Source organism: Nanorana parkeri, unplaced genomic scaffold (genome assembly GCF_000935625.1).
Source record: "Nanorana parkeri isolate BGI_ZX_2015 unplaced genomic scaffold, ASM93562v1 scaffold1762, whole genome shotgun sequence".
Classification (NCBI taxonomy): domain Eukaryota; kingdom Metazoa; phylum Chordata; class Amphibia; order Anura; family Dicroglossidae; genus Nanorana; species Nanorana parkeri.
The window spans coordinates 6,601-23,247 of NW_017308030.1; the positions used below are offsets into that span (position 1 = coordinate 6,601).

The following is a 16,647-nucleotide window of genomic DNA, read 5'->3' on the forward strand; positions in this document are numbered from 1 at the left end:
CCCATGTGAATGTACTTGATGCTTAGCAAATATTACAAGCTGTTGTGTTTTCCAGACGTAAGCCAGGAAATAATAGCAGACCTTTGCTTGTGTGCCGCATCACATTTCCTTTTGGCTTTAGTTAAAAAACAAGCCACTTAGAGGGTGGACAACAAATTAAAGTGAACTTTTCATGGGAGAAAAATGAGGGCTGCAATTGCTGACCTTATGAAAATGATAGTTGTGTGGCTGCTACGACTACCTACTCTCTTTGATACCTCTGACTTGGATCCGGGATGAGAGTATGATCAAGAAAGTTAGGCATAAAGTCAGGCGGTTTTATGAGCATACTTGTTCTAATCAGTGCCTGATAATATTCAACCTGGTGGGTCAGAGTGACAGCCAGACAACTTGTATCCTCATTGAGAAAGGTCATCAACAGAAACCTCAATATTTTTTTCACAACAGCATGAACAAAGGCTGGAGAGACTGGATGGATTTTCTATGTTATGTATTTATCTAATGCTGTGCCAGCTAATTCAAGTTCCTCGGGGGCAGTTGGGCATGGTGGCCTAGATTGTTTGGAGCCGAAATTGGAAGTCTTCCAGTGTAAAGTCACACAGAAGAGTTGAGCTAGCTATTGTATGAAGGACGTTATCAGGTTGACACTGCAAGCACAGACGATAATATCTAAAGGTATTGCCCTGGACTGCGATCATTACAGATAAGGAGAAAATTTCTTGCCTACTTCTACAGTGTAATGCGCATAGAAACATAGGGGTTGATTTACATGAAGGCATATAGGCTGCTTGAGATTGTGTATTCTTTGCAAAATTAGTTTTTACCACATTCTCTAAGCTAAGGCAATGTGAACAGTCGTTAGTTACAAAAACCTAGAATATGTTTCACGTCTGAGTAGCAGGTTGTCCCCCTTACCTTCTTTATTCTAATTTTCTTGTTGTTTTTTTAAAGTGGTTAAAGCTGAACTCCGGCCTTCCCTCCAGTCTTGCAGTTTTACAGACTCCTTTCCTGTTCTGGAGACTGTGAGCACTCCCAGGTTACAGGTCCAGAGCTGTTTTAAAGGTACATACTAGGGATGCACCGATACCAATGCTAGTATCAGTGACGTTGCCGAGTATTTGGGTGAGTACTCGTACACGCCCAAATGCTCCGATTCCTGGCCCGATAGTTAGGTTTCTGGTATAAGGAAGCCGGGCAGTGAGTCTTTACACTCTGCCCGGCTTCCTGATTGGCCAGAAAGCCAGCTCCATGCTGTCTCTTTACCCGATGAGGAGGGAGCATGAAGACGGCTTCCCTACTGATCAGGAAGCCGGGTGGCGAGTCTTTATATGCTGGCCTGCTAATCAGGAAGCCAGGTGGCGAGTCATTACACACTGCCTGGCTTCCTTAATGTGACCAATATCGGTTAGTACCGAAAAAAAATATCCGTACTCGATACCGAAAAAACAGTATTTTGAACCACCATAGTTTAGTTAGCGCTTTTCCCCATAGTTCTCCAAAGTGTAACGGGAGGACACAAACTAGCATCCTCCCGTCACTCAAAGCTCAGTATACAGCTCACGCCATACTGAGACCACTGCAGCCGGAACGGATCCTGACAATTCTGTCTGGATCCACCCAGCCGCATGAGTGACAGCTGGCTCTTCCTATCTAGAGGCAGAGCCAGTTGTACCCGCCCCCTCCCGTCCGTTCCGCCAGTCAGCGCTGGAGGATCGGACGGACTTTAAAATTGCATTTACAAATGCATATCTTGACTCCAGACAGCAATATTCCTATTAGAGTTGGTTTGGTATCCTGCTGTATTGGTATGGTCAGCACTTTCCATGGTCACAGGCAATGCCATTCTCTTTGGATGCAGTAAAAATGTAAAATTCCACTGCCCCAAATCTTTATTCTTGCCGCATTTAGAGTGAAACTGCACTGGCCATTTTTCCTACAGAAGAGCTGCGGAGGAAGGAGGTGTGATTGCAGGAGGTGGAAGAAGTGTAACCGCAATGGGGAGATGGATCCGATGTGATACAAAGTAAGACTATGTTATTAGGTTTCCGGAGAAGGGAACTGGAGAGACAAGGCGCGGCTTGTGTGACTTCTGGTTTGTAGTTTATACAACACTTGAATAATGATTGTAAATGCAAAGTCCTGGACTGTTTGGTTTAATTAACTGTTTACTGGCTGTGGAAACCCCATGTGTGAACTCTGTAGGTGGTTGTTACATTGTAAAAGCTGAAGTCAAGCCACAATTATGTTATTTGAATATATTTCTCAATAGCCATAAAGGATATTTCAATATGTGTGCACCGAATGCCTTTATAAACCCAGTTTATACTTTGTAAAGTAGCAGTGACCTCATCTGCACCTAGCCTATGCAGGGAGAAGGCCAGAGCAACTAGAAGAGGGGGCAGATACAAGACCAGTCACGCTGCACAAGGAGAGGGAGCAGCAGTAATCAGTCTTTATTACAGGAGGGGGTGCAGACAAGGTCAGTCACCCTGCACAAGGAGTGATAGAAGCAGGGACCAGTCTTTATTACAGGAGGGGGTAGAGACAAAGTCAGTCACCCTGCACAAAGAGAGAAAGGAGCTGTGACCTGTCTTTATTACAGGAAGCTTTTGTAGGGAGGCAAAGCTTCACACCGATTACTGCACCCACAGCTGTCGGACTACCTCTAATAGGACTGTTCAGCCATTTTCCACTCGGCTCAGTTGATTTTTAAATTCACTTTTGCTAACTGGTCCACCTTTTCTGATGTGTGAATGGAGGCAAAAAATAATGTTCTCATTATAAATTTTGTTTTCAGGTTGAATGCAATGTAATACTAAATGAGGCCACTAGATGTAGCTGTGGAGCATAAGAAAGAAGTACATTTGTGCATTTTCTTCTCAGGTTAAAGGAGAACTATGGGGTCAGGACTTTTCCCCATAGTTCTCCGTCCGTTCCGCCAGTCAGCGCTGGAGGATCAGAGCAGGGAGGGGAGAATCCAGTCCCTCCCTGTCACGGCAGAGAGCCGTGACAGGATCGAAAAGTGAGCGAGCACCGGTATGTGTTCCCTCACTTCCCAATCTACTGAGCCGACCTGTGACAGTTTCATTGTCACAGGTCGGCTAGAACTATGAGGATGAGTGAAAAGCACTCACCTCACAGTTCTCCTTTAAATCTAAGAATGTTAGTTTTTTCTCTTTTCGCAAAGAATGAACATTTGAAGTGATAATGGTTTTGTGAATATTTTAAAAATAGACCCCTGGTGTCGTCATAAAGAATGCCTGGCACCTGCCAATGCCATCACTTAGGGGGCTTGTCAGCCCCCTTGTCACAAAAAATGCAAATAATTAAAAAAATCTGCAAACCAACCTGTTGCCCTGTGCGCACACAAACAAATGCATGCATAGGGGCCATCTATTTTGTATGCGCTACGCATTCAGTATGGCCGCCAGCATCTGAGTGAGACCAATAATTCTAGGGCCATCATTTGCTGTTAACTCAATTGATGACCTGGAAAGGCTTTTAAATCATTGCCTAACACAGGGGTGGGCAACTCCCAAAGACACAGGCATTATGGGATTTGTAGTCTTACCACAACTGGAGGGCAGAAGTTTGGCTACCCCATGCCCACGTGTAACGACTCACCGCCTGGCTTCCCGATTGGCCGGGAAGCCAGGCTCCATGCTCCCTCATCACCAAGTGACTCACTGCCTGGCTTCCAGATACCGGAACTTAGCATTTGGGTGAGTACTCGTCCAAATACTCTGTATCGGCACCGATATTAGTATCAGTACATCAGATATATATATCTATATATATATCTATCTATATATCTATATCTATCTATCTATATATATATATATCACTATATTGCCAAAAGTATTGTGCCACCCCTCCAAATCATTGGATTCAGGTGTTCCGTGAAATTTCCTTGCTACTAAATATTCCGCGGTCACCTGTTAGTGGTATTATAACAAAGTGGAAGCAAAACACACTTCTAAACCTTGTAGACGCCTTCCCAAAAGAGTTGAAGCTGCAAAGGGCCGGCCAACTCAATATTGAACCCTACGGACTAAGACTGGGACGCCATTAGAGTTCATGTGCGTGTTAAGGCAGGCGTCCCAATAAGATTGTGTACATACATACATACGGGCTGGAAATTAAAATTTTCGTGTTCGATTAATCTAAATTTTTTTAATCGACTAATTTCAATTATAACGCACATGCAGATCCAACTACATTGGCCTATACACATACAGCACAGCAATGAAGTAATAAAATGAACTAGGATCACACTAATCCAGCACGTTATTAATCTCACGTGCCCCACTCAATATGGCAGCCGCTTGAGTTGGGCAACTCAGAAAAATAACGTGCTGGATTAGTGTGATCCTAGTACATTTTATTACTTCATTGCTGTATGTGTATAGGCCAATGCCTTGGCTGGCTCTCGGGCAGAACAAGTACTCACCGGCCCAAGTGGCTCCGTCGGCGAACAAAGGGAAGGAGTCCGGTGACGTCACGAACAACAACGTCACCGGATTCCTCCCCCCTTCCCATCGTTAGTCGACGGAGCAACTTGGGGAAGGGGGGAGGAGTCCGGTGATGTCGATGTCCGTGACGTCAGCGGATCTCCGACGGGACTCCCGGAAGCCGGCGGAGAGGCGAGTGTTTTCATTTGTGATCAAAATTATTTTAATCGATCAAAAAGTTTAACGATTAATCGAGAAATTAATCGTAATATATATATATATATATATATATTACATACATATATACATACACACTCCTCTATTGTATAAGCACGTGTCCAGCCGCACAGTCCCAGAGCGCAGACTTTATTTTACATGTGTAAACATTTACAAGGCCTCAGGTCGGGGAATGCCATTCCCTTCCAATCGTTACTTTTCATGGACAAGTCTCCAAGGTGTAAGTGGTGACCTTTTGGGTCTGGCATAAACACAGCGGCGAGGAATATCCAGATCCGGCGGACTCCAGAGACCGCCCTCGGGTCTCCAGCAGCCAAGAGAGAACGTGTAATGAAAGTCTATAGAGAGAGAGAACAGCTGCTGGAGTCTTGGCAGGCTGTATAAGGCACTGTCTGTTAGTCCTTTGGCAGGCGGCCGGGAGATTCACTTCATTGGCTGTTTAAGGTCAAACAATCCCGTGCCGCCTTTCACAACTTTTCCAACTACCAGACACGCAGATGGGGATTGGAGATCGTCCTTCGCACCTGTTAGAAAAAATAAAATATGTACGAGTTATATTTCCATTAACTTGTGCTGTAACGGTATATTAGTATGCTAGGAATTCAAAAGGCACTAGTAAGACAGTGTGACAGACATGTGCTGACAGGAGTAGAGAGCAGAGTAGATGACCCATACGTGTATTACTGTCCAATCAGAAGACTGCACTGGGGACGTGACAACAATGTATTCCTTAACTGTAAAGGTAGAAGATTGTTTACCCTCCTGGCTGTGTCGTCTGTCTGAATCAAAGTGACTGCAAGGAGTTACAAATCGTTTGGCAGATTGGAGTTCACGTGTGTGGATTTCAAATTTGGTATTCAGCTGCATGCCTATAGGGACATGTTCACACCGGGCTGCTGTGGCATGTGCATGTGTGCTGCAACGCTATTTATTTTCAATGGCACACCAATGCACCTCAACACCACAGCACATAATACTAATCACCCGATTTCTCATGCGCCTTGCAACACATTCATTTTGAAGGGGCTGCCTAATGCAGTGCGCCACAAAACACCTCAAGGCACAAATACGTAATATGGGAAAACTTATCTACGCACCAAAACAAAAATGTAACAGCTTACCAGTCCTGGTCTGTGGTGACTGCATTCGTTTTCTTCTTTTTAGTCTTTCTATTTTCACCTGGTGATCTGCCAAGTGACCCATGGTGGTGACCCTCACTGTACTGTATCTATGGAGGAGTTAAGCTGATGTCCACATATATAAAAGCATACCTGCTAAGGAAGCATGAATATATCTGCCAGTCCAATGGACAGTGTGTTAAAACACCATCTCGCTGTTTCCCGGACAATGCAAGCCCCCCCCCCCCCCCCCGCTGCACACAGTGGCTCCTCCCTAGGGCTCATTAGTCCTCTAGTGATGTATAAGCATCACTGTACTGTATAATATAGTATTATACAGGATTTATATGCTGTATGCCAATAGTTTGCACAGCGCTTTACAATATAAGGAAGACATTACAGTCGCAATACAATTCAAGACAAGATGGTAAGGAGGGCCCTGCCCCTGAGGGCTTACAATCTAAAAGGAGGGGCAAGTGATACATGAGGAGGTAGCTGTGTGGGGATGATTATTTGAGAAAGTGATTGTTCAGTGGTTAGGTTGAGGTGGGTTAGGCTCCCCTGAAGGGATCACCTAAAGGCAGTCAGTGAGGGAGATAGATGGACAGGTTGGGGTAGAGAGTTCCATAGGATGGGAGACACTCTAAGCATATGGGAACAACCATAGAATGCTGCAGGGGGAAGAGGTGTTTCAAGAAACAGGCTTCTGGAAAGGCAAGTATATTCATGCTTCCTAGAGCTGGTATGCTTTTACATACAAGTGACACCAGGGACTGATGGGAGCAGCTCTTTCTTGACTTGTGCGTATAGTGGGATGACTTAAGCTGGCCATGCACTGCTTGAGTTTGGACCAGTGTGTGTCCTTAGCGATAGCACAGTTCAGCCAAATTTCTTGGCTGAACTGTGGGTGCAGCCAACCAGCTGTCGTCACCATTTGGGTATTCTGATAGCAGCACACCCATTGCGGTCATAGATTGTAAGCCCTCAGGGGCAGGGCGCGCCTTACCTTCTTGTCCTGAATAGTATTGTAATGTCTTCCTTATATTGTAAAGCGATGCGCAAACTGTTGGCGCTATATCTACTACTGCTACCACCACTACTATCCATCCATGCTAATTGAGCACTTGGAAGAGTGTAAAAGGTGAAACTTTACTGCCTGCAGGATACGCAGCGGTAACTCCCTTTCACCACAAGCACGGGTTCTACTAGTCACTGGGACGCCCGAGGCCGCTTTTTAACCTATAATTAGCTCAGAAAACAATGGCAATTATTTTGGCCACTCAAGGGCCAAGATGGGGCACTTGGGTCATGTGCCCGACACTTAAAAAGGAACCTGACCCACCTATTTAAATGTCTCCCAAAACAGTTTAAAAGGAACCTTAAGCCGGCCATATACCTATAGATTTTCTGCACATTTTCTATGGTCAGATGGGAAAAAGTGCAACAGATTCCTCCATCAAGCTACAGTATCTTTCTAGTCGGCCCCGCTGGCCCTCAAAACACCTGAACAATCTGATTGGATGCAGGCATTGATCAGGTATTTTGACAGCCAACGGGGCCGACTAGCAAGATACTGAAGCTTGGCCCAGTGCGAGATTCCTCCATACACACAGTTTAGCGTAGATGGAGTAATGTGTTGCACTTTTTCCCATCTGACCATAGAAAATGTCCATAGATAATCTATAGGTGTATGCCAGCTTCACCCACCAAAGTAATGTCTCCCAAAACAGTTACAGAGGAACCTTACCCACCAATTGAATGTCTAACAGTTACTTTTAAGGTATGCCAACTGTCAAGGTTGCCAGCGCGCTTATTTTTTATTATACAGGATGTATATAGCGCCAACAGTTTGCGCAGCGCTTTACAATATAAGCGGATTTCAACTCTCAATCCAACTTTCACAGCTGATCACATATGCAACACCAATGGCGATTGCAATTAGAACAGAGGCCAAGATGGCGCCTTCCTTGGCTGTAAAGGATAGGGGGGTGATTTACGTTCTCTCCTACACCTAGACAGAAAAGGTTCATTGAACTGCAGCACTTTATACACACAAGCGCTCACCACAGCCTTGGCTGGTCCACTTTAGCTTCTGAGCTGGAACTTAAAATGGACCAAAATATCAGATATATTTTATGTTAAAGCCACTCCGTTGCTTCCAAAAAACTTAAACAAAGTCCAACCAGTAAAAGCTTACCAGTTCCACTGTCCGCAATGACAATCGTCGCTCTCTACTGCTGACAAAGCTTCTGCAGGAATGTGGGATGCCTGGCTCCCCTCGCTGGGCACTGTGGTTCCTCCCGACAGCCCCTATGACACTACTGTGTCCTACAGTGAAGGGTTTGGAGGAGAAACCACATAGTGCAGAGGAGGACCAAGCAACAGACCTTACCAATGCATATTATTTATCTTTGGAAGCACCCGAAGTATCAGATGTAGAAAAAGCTTGGTCAGTGGTAGAACCTTGAAGTGTTGGGTGTAAAAGACTCCATTGGCAGTGCCAGGGTCTGTAACAGAGCTTAGATTTTCAATGCTGCAGGCAAGTATTAGCTACTTTGCTTTGACAGGCCATGCTTAACTTTTTTTTTTTTACTTTACTTTAAATGCATGTCTCTCACATTGTAGTATAACACCTATAGCTATTTATTCATTGTCACATCAGAGATCACGGCACTCGATTGGCCAAGGCCTTCAGCCGCTATTTCCAGAAGAACAGAGTTGTTCAGGAGTCATTCAGGGCTATCACATACTTCTTGGACCGATTCTGCCTCAGACATGACACCCCCTGCCCCGTGTGATCATTTGGAGGAAGCTTGCAATTAGCTGTGTTCATTTTTTTTCTATCCAATTGGTGTGGGTTCCTCAAGGATTGAGTTGGTGCCAGAAGTGTGTGACTGCTCTTTCCCTTCATAAAACAGAACCTTAACTGCTGGAACGATGGAAGTTTGCCATTGCTGACCTGCTTCTGAAAATGCCAGTGTCTCTGGCTTTAATATTTCAGGGCAGGAGGAACACTAAAGAAATTCTGATGGGGAGAGCCGACTGCTGGAGCAGCAAAGACGTGCATAAAGCCAGAGAGTTAATTAATCTCATTAGTCTATAGCGAACCTGTGTGTTAATGAATGCCCAATGAACACTTGGTGGTGCAGCACATCCTTCCCCAGATGTTCAGAAACAGATCAGTTACTGCAAACAGTTCTCAAACTGGGAAGCATTGCTCCTTTGTAAAGGGCTTCAATCGTTTAGTAAGCTATATGTTCAAACTCTGAAGACCTATCACTATCAGAAGACTCCGGAGGTCATCTGTGATGCTATGATGTTCCACTTATCTGAGCTGCCAACAACCACCATTTGCTGTTTTAGAATACTAGGAAACAGAACAAGTAGAACAAAAAACTAGTGTGTGTGAAGAGGAAACGGAGGCTCAGCAGAGGAAACAAAGACAGGCATACACAATATTTATAGCCTTGGCCGGCCAATGACTGGGGGATGGGGCATTCAATGGCCAGGTTCTAATTTTTTCTTCTACTGCAATCCAGCAGGCCTTTACTAATAATTAGAGGTGCGCCGAAATGACATTTTGAAACAAATGAAAAGAAATGTCGGGCCGAAACTGAAACTTATTTTTTTTCTTACCTTTCTACATTTTCTAAAAATATTTTATAATTTTTAAACTTTATTTTTTTTTTTACTCTACTGTCCCGTCAGAGGCTTTGGGGAAATATTGGGGGTCTAAAAAAAAAAAAAAAAATGTCCCCTGATATTTCCCCTTCAAAATAGAAAAAGAGATTGAGGACACAGAGCCCTCAATCTCTTTTTCTGCAGCCCCAGTTATGATTGAACAGGAAGCCTCTATACTGAGTGTTTCTGTTCATTCATAGCTTGTGGACATAGTATTGAAGAAAATAGGTCACCAGCACTCCATAAGTTAAAATGAATGAGTCCTTTTAATGGACAATGATGTCACAGAAATCCAACATGAGCCGACGTTTCGGGGCCACACAGGGTCCCTTCTTCAAGGCAAGAGATGTGTTAGTTACTTCGAGCACCATTTATTTGATTGTTGGCCGGGACTGCTGAAAGGTGTGCGGAGGGCACCTCCATCAATTGTGGACATAGTACACACACTATGTCCACAATCATGATAAACAGGAAGTGATGCAAAGCACTCCCTGTTCATTCATAATTGGGGACACGGTAAACATACTATGGCCTCAATTATGAACAGACAGCGATTAGCTGATTGCTGACTGCTTGTACCCGCTCTCTATCCTGACTCGCGGACACAGGAGGCTGAGCCGGCGTTGCGGACGAGAGCTCGGTCTATTTTTACAGCTGACTCCTCCACCTCACCGCCAGCTCAGTCTCCTGTGACAGCCGTCTCTGCACCCACACAGCTCTACCTGATCTGTCACAGATCAGCGCCCAGCAGGGAGGAGAGCTCGGGTGTCTGCGGGGACACAAAGCAGCGCCCAGCGTGGAGGAGAGCTCGGGTGTCAGAGGGGACACAAAGCAGCGCCCAGCGGGGAGGAGAACTCGGGTGTCTGCGGGGACAAAGCAGTGCTCAGCGGGGAGGAGAGCTCGGGTGTCTGCGGGGACGCAGAGCAGTGCTCAGCGGGGAGGAGAGCTCGGGTGTCAGAGGGGACACAAAGCAGCGCCCAGCGGGGAGGAGAGCACGGGTGTCAGAGGGGACACAAAGCAGCGCCCAGCAGGGAGGAGAGCAAGGGTGTCAGAGGGGACACAAAGCAGTGCTCAGCGGGGAGGAGAGCAGGGGTGTCTGTGGGGACACAGAGCAGTGCTCAGCGGGGAGGAGAGCACGGGTGTCTGCAGGGACACAGAGCAGTGCCCAGCGGGGAGGAGAGAAACCAGGAATGCACCGCAATTTCGGCGGAAAGATGGCACTTTCGGCATTTTGCCCAAAGTGCCATTTACAGCCGTTGTCTTTTGGTGGACTAAATTTCGGCGCATCCCTACTAATAATGTCATACAGCATAGTAGGTGTCTGTGTTAATATCCTGTCTGAATGAGATGACATAGGGATGCAAAAATAGAAGCCCACACCCCACCTGTCATGTGGGTGGCTCCTGTGTATTGTATATATGGAAAGTATTTGCAGAATGTCAGATTACTTTGCAAAAATCCTTTTGTGCTTACCTCATGGTAACACAAAGCTCCAGCTTTTCACCTACTTCTCACAAACACCTCACAACCTCTGCACATATAAAAATCAGTTCACTTAGGCTAAGACACAAATTGTTTCTCGTAAAAGATTTTAAAAAAATCCTTTGGGTATTTAAAACCAAAATTAGACAAGTAAAGTGATTCAATTAGCTATTAAAGATGCCCAGGAGGTATTTTAAAGTGGAACTAAACTAAAAAAATATTTGCTCTTATAGGGAACATCAAAAATGTAAAAGGCTAATTACACCTTTACTACCATGCCCAATATCACACCAAAATGTAGGATGCAACATGGTGCCATTCTGCAGCCCCCGCCCCCACCCACTTGTATTTTGGACTGGTTCTCCCCATGGGCCTCTGTTTTCCGTTGAATTTGGGATGGCTCTACTCACACAGCCACATCATTCATTCATGGATACATATTCAGGATCAGTAGATTAAAAGCCTACAAGTCCCATCTGCCACGGCAACAGAGGGACAGGTAAATCTCAATGTAGTACAAATGCAATGACGGCACACATTTGTAGTCCATTAATAACTTTCTCCATCCTCATAACAGAAGAACACGACTGGGCAGGGACCGGGGGCTGGAGGAACAGTGTGCGTGAACCTATACATTGCGCCCACTATCCAACGATCGCGGTTGCAATCCATACAGGCTACAATGCAAAACATTTATAAAACACACTTTTTTCCTTTTTGCAGTATGGGTGCATTTAAGTGGAACATGCCTTTAATTGTGCCTAAGCAGTACTGGGAAACAATTACCTTTTACCTGAAATGTCTACTAAAAAATAGCAGGCACTTCCTGGTATGTGAAGGTGCCTAGGCATTCCTGTGCCTACAGCCTCATAGGTGTACATCTGCAGTGTGAGCTCTCAGGCACTGCTACTGACTGCTAATGTTACTAGATATAGAGTGAGATTTAGTGGGGTCACTACTTTGCTACTCACTATCCTCTGGGGGCTATGACACAAGGAAGCAAAGCCCTGCCAATATAGATGGCTACCTCCACACAGAGGCATATCGCACAACATGGCATTCAGTAAGGGGCAAAGATTAGCTGCAGGGAGCCTACCGGCAATACTGCTGAATAATCCTTTGCCCTCTTTGTTTGGGCACAGCTTCCAGAATTCAGTTCCTTCTCAATGGTGGTAAAATCAGAAAGTCCACTTCGCTGACCTTCATGCGAGATCCATGTAATCCAGATTGCAAAGAGCTTCTGACACGCTGAATATGAAGGTCAGCTTCCTCTCATTATAGCTGATGTATCACAAATCAGAATAAAGCTATCAAGGCAGTTTTGGATGCGATTGGTGCCCACGAGAAACCTCTCAGCACTTACACTTTGATAGTCAATGACGTCACACACAGACAGGGAAGTACATTCCCTGTCTGTGTACACTGCATTCCCACAAGATTAGATTAATGACCTGTTTGTGGCGAACGGCGATGCTCTACTGGCTACAGTCAGACAGCAAAGCTCTTGTTGGTAGTCGCTGTCAAGCCAGGACTGAGCACTGGGTGTGATGAACACACTACAGAAGATAAAGGCATGTTGTGCGTCTGCTCATCGTCCATCTCAAAGAGGAAAGAACTGAGGCTTAAACTGACTACGCCAGCAGGGATCTGCTCCTGTTCTTTGTGTGGTCAGATCAGAAAAGCGATGAAAAAAAGGGACTTTTTTTTATTAAAAAAGGAGAACTATGAGGCGAGTGAAAATCACTCCTCTTCATAGTTCGAGACGACGTGCGACAATGAAACTGTCACGCGTCGCTCAATAGATTGAAAAGTGAGAGAACACATACCGTCGCTCGCTCACTTCCCGGTCATCTCACCAACTGTCACTCACCGCACCAACTGTCACTCACCTCTACATAGGCGGAGCCAGCTGTCACTCGCGCAGCTAGGTGGATCTCGACAGCATTGTTGTGATCCGTCCCGGCTGCGGCGGTCTCAGTATGCCACGAGCTGTAGCTCGCGATATACTTAGCTTTGGGTCACGGGAAGAAATTAGTATATGTCCTCCCTGACTCTTAAGAGAACTATGGGGAAAAACACTTACCCCATAATTCTCTTTTAAATTAAGATGGACACAGATATAACAATATATATTGGAGTAACAAACTTTTACAAAACTATCTTCATTGAATTTTTTTTTATATTATGCACTGGCAGGTTGGCGACAGGCTTACATGAAGCTCTGTGCAGGTACGCTGGCTTCCCAGTATGCATTCTAAGGCTTCATTTTCACATTTGACAGCCGTCATATAGACTATGACTTCAAGTAATGTGACCAATTTAGGTATCGATTATAAGATGCTATACGTGTTGAAAACACATTTCCCTTTTTTGGAAGCAGTAACAATGGCCAATATCAACCTGTCAAATCCTTTTCTTTTGTGCACACATCTGTCCTTTGTTTCATCAATGCCGCCACGTTACACCCCAAGAACTGGAGCTTACTTTTCAGAGATTTATTTTTTTCTTAGTCATCTAAAACCTGTCTGATCTAGTCTCCCTCTATGACTTCCCTGGTGCAAGTCTTCTTCTCTGAAATACACTTCCATATGCATTCAGGAACTCAATGAGCCTCAAAATTCTTTAAAAGCAATTCCCCAGACGTCTCCCTATCACTACACGGTTATCTACAACACGTCTACTGCTGCCATGTCTATCTCTTTTCATAAAATTGTAAGTTTTTCATTGCCAGCATGTGAGGTTATTGTCCTATCCATATAAATCACAATTCTTTACAGGGCTGTGAAGGATGGTTGTTCTAAAGTGCAAACACCAAAAATTTCCAGCACACTTACCAGCCAGCCTGCCGGAAAAAAAAAACAGATTACACTAACTCTGTGTAATCTGCTTGCTCACACAGGGCTTGGCGAACAAATTGCCTGGTAGCTAAGTGGCGTAAAAAATTGGGATTTGACTTACGTTAAAACAAAAGTTTGTGCTTTGCAAAATATGTGGATGCCGCACTGCCTTGTCCAAGCTCCCCTGTGTAGTGTGGTCTCAACTCTAATCTTTGAGAGCCTCCATCTTGGAGCAAAGGATGAATTAGGTGCAGGTAGTCCATTTCTCCTTGAATGCACAGGCACACACCAGAAGCCCAGCACATCACAATGGCAGCTGAAGCCCCCCAGTGTGTCGCCACACTATTTTTGTTTTGCTGGATGTTGGTTCTAGACACATATCTATATATTTCTATTTGATAATAATTACCTGCCATGGTGGCATCCTTCAGAAATTTGTAGCTGGTCTCAAATGTCATCTGCTGGAAAGGAGAGGAGCTGGACTGCATGCCGAAGCGATTGAGGGGACGATATGTTCCTTCAAAGCACATGTAATCTGCTACAAGGGAGAGGTGACGAGGGTCCACCTCAATACCTAAGTGGAATGAACAGAAAAAACGGCTGGATGAGAATGGTGGAAAAAAAGGCTGCGTTAGGAACAAAGATCACAGCATGGCTTACATCAGTTTAAACGATTATATCAAACACATCGAGCCCCATTTATTCTATCCAGCAGCCAATCGTATACTTCCTTTGCAAGAAAGGAAGTGGGAACTTGATTGATTGCTGTGGATAAGTGAGACAGGCCAGAGTAACTTACCATAAACGGCGAACACATCTTTAATTTCTTTTTCGACTACCCTCAAGGCAGCCTCTATGCCATATGTGTGTGCCATTGCATGAATGTCATTTGAATAAAGCCGTTTCAGGTTGAGTATCTGTCAAAGAAAAAAAACAAATTAGTCCCATGAAAGTTTTAGGACAACAGGCAACGGATAACAAGCGATGGATAAGGTAAAATGGAGACAATATTCATATCAACCCATGGGCTTTAAGGCTATCGCTTTCTACCTAGCAATAGCAACAGATCAAACATGTATTCTGATTGGTGGCAAGATACACATGGGGCAGTGCAAACAAAGGGTTGAGCAAAACAAAAAAATGTTGACCACATAATGATCCCAGTGATCTCAAAAGGACATTCTTCCAACACTAAGGTCAGTAGTCGTAATGCTGTCAGAAACCTAATTTCCTGCTTGTGCCCGGCTCACTGCTTGTCCCGGATGCCTGTGCTGAGCTACAAAATCAAATTTCAAGCATCCACCTGCAACAGGAGCTGCAAAGAAAATTGGGCTATTGACAGAAAGACCAGGAAATACACCCTGCGTACTCCTTACCGGAAAACCCATATAAGTCGGGTGCTACAATGACTGCAGATGGTGCTGCTCAAATCAAAGTAACAGGATGCCACCAGCACACCAGATAGAAGTCAAAGCAAATGTCTTTTATTGACACATATCATTACATAGATGGCAATGTTTCAGAGCCACGCAGGGTCCCTTCACCAGGCTCAGTATCGGGCTGAAGGGACCCGAAACATTGCGACCTATGTGGCACTATGCATCAATAACGGACGTTTGCTTTGAATTATATCGGGTGTGCTGGTGGCATGCAGTTACTTGACAGAAAGAGCGGTCACATGACTAACAGTTCATATGGCCAGGGTCATCTTCTGCCGCAGGAGTCCTGAAGCAAGCAGAGTGTAGACCATATTTTGTAACGCACAACTCTCTACTTCACAAAATGTGTGGGTTATTTGAATTTTTTTTAAATAGGGTCCTAAGTCATTACCTTCTAATGCACATTTATCCCTAACCTTGAGCATTATTGTAAGTATTCATGCATGGACGTATGTGCGGTGTGCCAAGGGAAACAGCGATCGTTATGTGATGCAAGCACGTACAAAAGACATTTAATGTGTGTATTCATGTGTAGTGACAGAGCTTGGTCAATCATTTGTACTTGCCAATGAGGCAGCCCATCTGGGCAGTAGGAATGTATGTAGAGAGCGTAAAGAAAACTGCTTCAGGCATGTGTAACCCCAAGGTGCCTACACCTCATAACTGCGGAATAAAATGTCCTAGCTTACTAAGCTTACTTACAAACAATGCACAAAAAGAGACCCTCACGCATATTTAGAACACAATTAGCAGGGCTGCAACAACAAAATCGATTTAAATTGATGATCGTCGATAATGAGAATGGTTGTCAACGATTTTCGTTGATTAGTGGATTCTGCTGTGTTTAATGGGTTCTGTGTCTCTGGGAGCAGCAGGGACACAGGCCCCTGTAGCCGATGCCCAGGGGTGAGAAGAGCTCCAAACCTTCCTCTTCAGAACTTTATCCTTCAGGTGTCTCCCCTGGTGATTGACAGCAGGCAGTGGGCAGGTGCAATAACAAGCTCGCTTATGCACCCACCCACTGCCTGCTATGTTTCCATTCACCTGCCATTCCCCAGCCAACGCTATTGAAGTCGAAAGAAGACACTAGGGGTCTAAAAGACCCTAATGTCACCTTAAAGGGAACCTGTCGTCCCCAATCTGCTATAACATAGGGGGCGTGTGTATGTTTTAATAAAATAAAGTTAAAACAAAAAATACCCCAAAATAAAAAATTTGAAAGTCTCCCGCCCACACAAACGTAAACACAAGTTGGGTGCACCTACAAACAAAGACGATTGCTCTACACGATTGTAGAGCTCTGCAAGTCTTTTGGGACCTCCAAAATCATTCAAGCGGAGGGGTGGACAAGACGGCTAAACAAATACTAACGTGTCCGGTATCGGCAGAGTGAGATATAGAA

General features: G+C 44.8%; 1 protein-coding gene across 1 annotated transcript in view; it reads right to left on the reverse strand.

Moving 5' to 3' along the window:
* Nucleotides 1–4,803: 4,803 nt before the first annotated feature.
* Nucleotides 4,804–16,647, reverse strand: part of POLR1A (RNA polymerase I subunit A) — an 89,069-nt gene continuing 77,225 nt past the window's right edge. The window contains exons 33-35 of the mRNA XM_018571462.1: nt 14,606–14,723; nt 14,216–14,380; nt 4,804–5,212 (exon numbers count right to left, since the gene is read on the reverse strand). Of these exons, the coding sequence (XP_018426964.1) occupies nt 5,112–5,212; nt 14,216–14,380; nt 14,606–14,723 (384 nt within the window). The 3' untranslated portion in view covers nt 4,804–5,111. The remainder of the gene's footprint in view (nt 5,213–14,215; nt 14,381–14,605; nt 14,724–16,647) is intronic.